The following is a 9,114-nucleotide window of genomic DNA, read 5'->3' as shown; positions in this document are numbered from 1 at the left end:
TTTACATTATTTATTAATTGAAATTAAAGAAAATTTAAATATATGTTTTTCAAATTTTTTAAAAACAAAATAAAATTTTAAGTTTTAAAGTCATTAACTCGTGATTGATATGTATAATTAATATTACCATAACACTTTAAATATGTTTTTTTTTAATATCTTTTGGTGATCTTTTTCTCTTATTTTTCACAAATTTGTGTCCAATTTGTTTTATTATGATAATTTTTGTGTGTTTTCTTCAATAATTCTAAAATAAATAAAAAATTTCCTTCAGTAAACCCTTTTTCTTTTAAATTACCAAATATACTGAAGTACTATTCTTGATATAAAATGGGTCTCCAGAACCAAGACAATATTTATAATTCCTTTGAGTATTTCTCTTCGAAACGGCAACCGATTTTTATGGAACTTTTTTCTTCTCCTCTGAAGCTTACATAAAAAATATTTAATAAATTCAAAATAATGGCTTTTAAATATATATATTATTGAAAATTAAGTTTATTTACTTAATTAATAAAGTTTATAAGATTATGAGAAAGATTGTAAATCTTTTAGTTTAAAAAAGTGACATTAAAAATTAATTTTAATATAAAATATTAAATTGGTGAATAATTATATTATGAATATTTGAGTATATGATATGTTCTTTAATCTATTTCTTTATTATATTAGTCAATTTTATCTAATATTACATTCATCCTTTAGCTGTTAATGAAAAATAACTTTTGTATTTTATAAATTACAAAGTATTAATAATAAATTTGAATAATATAATCATAATATTAATGATATACATGTTTTATAAGTAAAATAAAAATAATTTGATATTTTAATAAATAATACTGGTTATTATGTAACAGTCCAGTTTTCCAATATATAATAAGGTAAAAAAAATATAGGCTTAATACCCTATTTTGTCCTCAGTTTCGCTCGAAAATGTCAAATTAGTTCATTCTTTAAAAAATGCGTCAATTACGTCCTTACTTAATAAAATTTGCATCAATGAAATCCCTTTCGTTAAATCCGTACAAACGGCATTACTTAATAAGAGAGAAAAATAATTAACGCCGTTTGTACGGATTTAACGGAAGGGATTTCATTGATGCAAATTTTATTAAGTGAGGACGTAATTTACGCATTTTTTAAAGGATGGATTAATTTGACATTTTCGAGCGAAATTGAGGACAAAATAGGGTATTAAACCAAAAATATATAAGGTCCTTTCATTCAGTATTAAAGTATATAATAAGGTAAAAAATAAAGAGTTATATTTAGTATCAAAATATATATGAATTAGTTTTTCAAAAGATCAAATAGGACTTAAGACTAGTACAAAATATAAATTTAGTATATGAACATATATCATATTGGTCATTTAGTTCTTAGACAATTTTGATACTATTTATTATCAACTTGTATTTCTTCAGTTATGTGAATGACACAATCATAACATCAAAGTAAAATCATACACAAATGAAAACACAAAAACATGATAACTAGAATCATTAAAATTTTACTAACAATTTAACATTATGATCTAATCCAAAAATATAATTAAGTTTTGGATTACACAATCCAGAATGCTTCCGGATTCAAGCATTCCAGATTGGTCAATCCAGTAAATTAAACAATCCAGAACGTCCTTCTAAATCTGGTGTGTGGATTTTGGATGACCTAAAAACCATAAGTATATACCAGACTGAACAATCCAAAACATGCTCCCAAATTTGATACTGCATTTTGGATTAGCTATTCTGAGAATGCATGAGTTTTTGTTTTTTGGACGTTTGTTTTGCATTGGTTTTGTTAGTTTATCGAAACATCTTTTCTTATACGTCCTTCTTCCCCCAACACTCCCTTTCCAACCCCATCGGCAACACCTTCTCGTTGCTAGGAAGTAGGCGTCCTCGCCATGTGGAAAAGGTGAATGTTGTTGTGCTAAGAGGCAATGTACTTGCCTTCTCTGATAACAACTAAAGATGTCACGCACATGGTGTTGGTGACTCAATACTTTCACACCGTGAAAGAGATAGGGGCATCTTTCAAGAACCAAGGAAGAAATGAAAGGGCTTTTGAATAGGGTAGGATGAAGGAGAATGTTGTTGGAGATTCAAGAAGTAAGGGAGAAAGTATTACTTAAATCTAGATTTAAAATTTTGAATATATTTTAATAAGGGTAAAATAGAGATATTCAATTTCATGGGTTGCAGAAAGAAAAAAGGAAGGTGTAATCAAAAGTCTACAAGCAAATATTTATCCAAATACAACATATCAAAAGTTTAGGAGCAAATATTTATCCAAATAGAAGATTTTAGGATTTGCATCTAAATATGGTTTTGGACAAATAAGTTTATCCAATTGTAAAAACAGATCAAGTTTGTCCAATTGTAAAACAAATCAGATTAGACTGACTCGTCACTTAAGAATTGATTTTTACAATCCAAATTGTTTTTTATTTTTGACTTTTTACATGAAAATGTAGAGATGGGTTTTCAAATTAATATCAAACTGGTTCTGAGTTAACTACCATTTAAGAGTTAACTATCATTTAAGTTATTTCAAATTTTAATCAAGTTGTGTTAGATATCATATATTATATCAAATCTCGATTGAGGTTTATTTATTAAATGTTATATGTATTGTATCAAATCTCAATTGACTTAAATCAAACCTTTCGATTGAGGTTTATTAAATGTCATATTATTGTATCAAATCTCAATTGAGCAGCTAAATTAAACCGCATCGACTAACTTGTATTTGAATATAATCAAGTTATACCAAACCTCAATCAACTATATCAAATCTCTAGTAACTATATCAAATATCTAGTAAACAGTGTTAAAGAAAAATGTTAAAGAAATGCAAAACATAGACTAGAAGGTTGTTTATTTTTATAGACATTTTTTATTCAATATAATAATATTTTATAATAGTATAGGATCATATATTTACGAATTTATTTATAAAAAAACACAATTTCAATATTAAATAACATACACAATTAAAAGACCTATGGGAATTTAGTCTATTATAAAAGAAATTTGAATAGTAAAATAGTCTAATTTAGAGAAAAAAAAATCGATCGTCTACTAACAGTCGTGGTTTATATCAATAAAAAAGTCTACAAAAATTATTGTTTAAAATAAAAAAAACGTAGATTAATAATTTATAATTAAATCATACGTGAATATTTTTTTTCTATAGAAAGAATTAATGTTAAGTACACTAAAAGAAGACAACTTGCAAATATTTGAAAATGAAATTTGAATATGAGAGTTGCTTCCTCCACCACCACCAACCACTCCCTGCACCTCCCCATACCTTATTTGCCCTTCTATAAAACGGATGTCAACATCCGTTTCACCTTCAACGGATGTTGACATCCGTAACATCTATTTACATATTTTATATTTTAGTTTATTATTTTTATTTAAAAAAAAAAAACTTCAACGGATGTGGCCACATCCGTTAGCGGATGTGCCACATCCGTTTAATAGATTTTTAAAAAGTTTTTTATTTATTATTTAAATAATAATATATAAATTAAAATAATAATAATTATTTTATTAAATAAAATAAATTTAATTTATAAATAATTAAATAATAATTTTTAAAAAATTAAAAAATATTTATATATTAATTTAAAATATAAAAAATTAAAAAACTAAAAACTAAAAAACATAAAGAGGCAACGGATGTCGCCACATCCGTTAACGGATGTGGCACATCCGTTTTCATATATTTATAAAAAAAAATTTAATTATTATTTAAATAATAATACATAAATTAAAATTAATAATAATTATTTTATTAAATAAAATAAAATTAATTTATAAATAATTAAATAATAATTTTAAAATAATTAAATTATATTTATATATTAATTTAAAACAAAAAAAATAAAAAAGCTAAACTAAAAAACAAAAATGCAACGGATGTCGCCACATCCGTTAACGTGGCACATCCGTTTTAATATATTTATAATAAATTTTTTAATTATTATTTAAATAATAATACATAAATTAAAATTAATAATTATTATTTTATTAAATAAAATAAAATTAATTTATAAATAATTAAGTAATAATTTTAAAATAATTAAATAATATTTATATATTAATTTCAAACAAAAAAATAAAAAAACTAAAAGCTAAAAAACAAAAAAGGCAACGGATGAGGCACGTAAGCATTTTTTCTTCAACGGATGACATCCGTGAAAGCATTTTTTCTTTAACGGGTGACATCCGTTGAAGAAAAGAGGTGGAGTGTAGGATATTTTAAAATATAAAGGATAGTTTTGAAATTTTAAAAAAATGTGGTGGTGGAGGGAGCAAAGTGGGGTGGTGTAGGGAGTAATCTTCTTTGAATCTCCACACAACAGTTATCGACATTTAATACTTATCCACAAGTTAGCCCAATTAAGAAAAACAAAAGAAAATTGATTAAGAAAGAAATAAATAAACATATTATAGCTTATAAACAGAGTAAAACATCATAGCATCCCACAATCCCTTTGGCAACAGGAATCAAAACAAAAACTGAAGCATTGAGAATTTCGAAGAAGTAGGCCAAGGAACTTGTAGTCTCACCATTCTATCCTCATACTGAAATTTGACAGCTACTCCATCTATTTTGCAACCAATTGGCTTCTCCGATGACAATACCCTCATCTCCCCACAACCCCTCACTCCAATTTTCACCACATCTCTCTCATCATCAAACTCCACACACTCAATAGCACCACCACAGTTAAGCATGTTCACTAATCCAATTGGAGCAAATTTAATCAACCCCTTTGATAACACTCTCACCGGAGACACTGTCAACAGCTCAAAACTAAATGGCTCCAGTGAAACTTCCAATTTCTCTGACCATTTCATCAGCTTCACTTTCTTCTCCTTCAACAAATACACAGCAAACACATCCACCCCTTTTATGCTCACTGCAACTTTTCCATTGCTCCATTCAATATCTTCAGGACTCGCCCAGCATGTCACAGCGTGTGAGAATTCAGAGGCACTCTTGTTTCGCCGCGTCACAGGACACCACCCTCCTCCTTGGCAGTTAAACACACCCAACACACCTGTATACTGTAACAGAACCAAACAATTCCAAAATCATTATGGTGTGATCAAAACAACTTATTTAAACAAATATGTCTGATATGGTTGGAAAATAACATGGTCTCCTCTATCTTTTACATCAAATTTTGATAAAACTCAAAAGGGTGGCTTACTTTGTTGAGATTCCAAATTTTGAGCATTGTTTTCCCATCGTGTAAAGGGTCTTCAAACAAAGAATCTCTTGTGGGGAGTGCATAATGTTGGCAACGCAAGATGGTGCCATCGGGCAAAGAGAGGCTCTTGAGCAGCTTGAAGTTGTGCTTTCCAACACAATCACTGACGTAAATGGGTCCACCAGAGATGGCTCTGGAAGCAGCATGGAATTCAGCACATGGGTGAGTAGATTGAAACATGTCCCAATCTGGGTGAATAAAATTTCCCATCCATAAACTGTTGTAAGCACAATGCACCATGTGGCACCCTTGGAGCCAATACGTTCCGTTTGGATCCCCAGAGGGATCAGTGCACCAGAAATCGTCTCCTATATGAATGAATTGTTATGGCAGAAAGTTTTAGGTTTATTCAAGTTTCAGAGCTTTTGGATATAAAAACGAAAGCAGCTATATATAGATACAACCTCCTAATACGTGATGAAGTTGAAATTTGGAGTGATTATAAAGTGGTATTATTACCTACGCGACCAAGGGCTATTGTTTCGGTGCCAAGGAGAAAGAAATCATTACAGTGCTCCATGCTTGCAATGACTCCATTGCCTTTGAAATGCTTCTTCACCGATGCAGTGAGTGCTTTGTAATAATCTCTGGCTAACTCAACACGCCCACCGAATTCCTCTGAGAGCATTTCCAGCAGCTACAGAGCATAAAACACGAAACATTATACTTCAAAATCATCTAAACAACTATCTATGTTTTGTTTAGTGTTTTGCTTTCTTAAAAGTACATTTTTGGGCTTAATACTTATTCTCAAACCCAACAAAAGAAAAAGATTTTATACACTCTATGCATGGAAAATGTTAAATGATATAGAAAATGTTAAATGATTTTATATACTATCATTTAATTACAGATTATACAAAAAGTGTTTTGAGTTTTACAATAATTATTTCAAAATCGAATCAATAATATAATATTTCTAAATGTTTGATGATGTAAGATTTTAAACCAAGCTATTTACTTGCTAGTATGATATATCATGGTGGTAGTATAAAATATTAATATACACTAATGAAATTATCCAAAATTAATAGCTATTTGTTTCAAGAAAATTACACTTTAATAAGAATGGTTAAACAAAACATTTTTTTGGTTGATAATTTTGAATTTTGATACTAATTTTGTGAAGGTCCTCGTATACTCACCAGATAGTAGGAAAGAAACAGTGCCAATGGAAAGAGAAACCTTATCAATGTCATGACAAACCATTTCTAGTTGAGACAATTTTGCTTTCATGTTTCAACCCTGCAATTAACAATAGTATTCTGTGTATATGTACATGCTTGCTCCTATATTAAACTAAACCAAAATACAAAAAAAAAAAAAAAACAAAATATTGAACTTAGTGGTGCTGCTAAATGAAAACCTAAACTAGTCTATTAGATTTTTACACATATTTTCTTTGATTCCAATGTAAACAAAAAGAAAAAATACCATCAAGTTAACTAATTCAACCCTATTTAGAATTGTAGTTTCAAAAATATTTCTATGTTTAAACCAATACATCATCTCAGATAAATATTATTTAAAATGATTTAATATGTATACGTTTAATTATATGAAGTGAAGAAAAAATAAATGAACTTCTGAAATTGTATTTACTTTCGTTTGTGTGTAAATCTAGACTCAATATTTGTTCTGTCTTATGCAATTCAAGGTTTTCCAAACAGACGTATATATTTTGTTTAAACAACTTTACTAAAATAATTTCATATTTATAAATTTGCTCCAATAAAAACAATTAAAATATTGTATGTTATAGATTTGCTCACGACATCTGACTTTAGTGGTATGTAACCTTCTTACTATAAAGAAACTACTCCAAACTTAGTACAAGACGTAATAAAATAAAATTACAAAAGTAATTCCGATTTTTAGTACGCCAAAATCAGAATTAAAATTACGTAAAAAAACTAGAATGCAAAGATCGTAAACATGATTACGCTAATATGTAGGAATTAAACTGAAACTAATTTAATCATCAACGATTCTTAAATTTAAATTTATATACTACAATAATAAAATAAAATAAAACTCATCGTAACATGGGGCAGTTTAGAGACTTACATGTATAACGTCAACTTTGACGCCGTCAATTCCCGCCGATTCCAAACGCGAGTGGAGCCCCTCGTACAAACGGTGAGCGAGGTGAGGTGGCACGAGTCCCACACCGTTATTCACGATCTTATCCACCGCTAAATCTTCCATTGTCATTTTTAACCCCTGCGACAGCTTCGGAGTAACAAGCTTAGCTTCGGGCATGCCCGGAACCTCAGGTCTGACCCCACCCCAGTATCCACAGAGCGCGTGCCAAACATACACATGCTCCACGCTCCTAAACCGCTTCTTCAAATCCCTAACGAACGCGCCCAAACCTTTCTCAGACCCTTCAACACTACGATAATCCCTGAACTTGTAATTTTCCTCGAACTTCACGAGCCTGCACGGCATTTGCTCCCCAGCGGAGGTTCGGTTCACACCCACTTGGTCCGTCACGGGATCCTCATCGTTACAAATTGATTGCCACCCATCGTCTATTAGGACCATCCCCGGAGGGCACCCTCCCTCCACAAGGCCCTTCACCCCTTCCCACACCCCTAATGGTTGCACCTTCAGGTAAAACGCGTCCCACGTACACCATCCAAACTTATCTATTATCGCTGCAAAATAATTAAATTATTAAATTATTTATCTATACTATTTACTTATTTTTCATTTTTTGAAATTATGATGACAATGAAATATAATACCTGGCGCGGTTTTCTCCTCCAGAAGCTTGAAAGTCCCCAAATGCATTCTAACCACTTTGGCTGCTTCACTTACCAAGCGAAAGGGATCATCGCCGACGTGGAGGTACAAGCAGCTCCCGAAGCTGGAGGCAGTGACACGTGTGGAGCCGCTCTCGACGCAAAGGTCCACGTAGTCATCTAAGCCAGGTTGGAGGGAGGCTCGGAAGGAGCCTTGGAGAATGGGAAGCAGCAAGACGTAGGGACGACCCAGCGAGTCATTCTTGTCGAGAAGGATCATTTGGGTTTCGTGTTCTACCTCGTGGCCGTTGCTTCCAACCCAGTGCGTGGTCCACCACACCTTGAACCGGAATAAACTCATGAACCTTATGCCCCTCAGCTTCCCCAGAGGTACCACGTGGCGGCTCCTCGGCTCCTCCGCGTGGAACCCCACGAAGCAACCCACCACCGTGTCGGTGGCTTTAGAATACACTGAGGGCGAAGGGGTGGCCGTTATGTTGGGCGGGACTTCCGTCAGAAAAGGGTGGCCGTTAGCCAGGAAGTTGGAGCCGTTTAAGGTTATGGACAAGGGTGAATTGTCGGGGACCAGACCTAACGAACCTAGTTGCACTGTTTTGCTTAAGCTCGGAGCCATGGAAGTAGTTGTGGAAGTTGGAGGTTTTTAGAGAGGAATGAGAAAATTGGTGGTTAGAGTGTTGTGGCTTCGTGGGTTTATATAGCGAAGCACCTGTACCTTTATATGTTATGCTTTTTCAACGCTGCATGTGTTTATAGTGCATAGTGCGACAATGCTTTCACCAATATTTACAAAAATATTTCAAAGATATAAATGGTTAATTCTAATGGAAAAAGAAGTGATCAAGAGAAAAGAAATATAGGGTATAATTTAATGAAAAAAAAAAACTAATCTTTATTTCTCGTTTGAAGCAGGGTGAAATGTAGAATGTGTTTGGTTGTTAGTTCCTTATCAAGAGGTTCCATGAATGGACAAAAGCTTGATGGACACAAGGCACCGTTTGCCGTGTATACATGTTCTTAGTCTACGTTTCTCCTTCTTTTTTTTCCCATTTG

General features: G+C 31.7%; 1 protein-coding gene across 1 annotated transcript; it reads right to left on the bottom strand.

Moving 5' to 3' along the window:
* Window positions 1-4,442: 4,442 nt before the first annotated feature.
* Window positions 4,443-8,774, bottom strand: LOC108330044 (galactinol--sucrose galactosyltransferase). Its single transcript, XM_017564492.2, has 5 exons — window positions 8,047-8,774; window positions 7,364-7,956; window positions 5,756-5,933; window positions 5,237-5,604; window positions 4,443-5,090 (listed from the first exon to the last, which is right to left on the bottom strand). Exons 1-5 carry the CDS (start codon window positions 8,675-8,677, stop codon window positions 4,527-4,529), a joined length of 2,334 nt encoding a protein of 777 aa, XP_017419981.1. The 5' UTR covers window positions 8,678-8,774; the 3' UTR covers window positions 4,443-4,526.
* Window positions 8,775-9,114: the final 340 nt, after the last annotated feature.

The sequence above is a fragment of the Vigna angularis genome, chromosome 4, assembly GCF_016808095.1.
Source record: "Vigna angularis cultivar LongXiaoDou No.4 chromosome 4, ASM1680809v1, whole genome shotgun sequence".
In the NCBI taxonomy this organism is placed as follows: domain Eukaryota; kingdom Viridiplantae; phylum Streptophyta; class Magnoliopsida; order Fabales; family Fabaceae; genus Vigna; species Vigna angularis.
The sequence above is the reverse complement of the archived record's forward strand: the minus strand, read 5'-3'. Positions and strand labels throughout refer to the sequence as shown.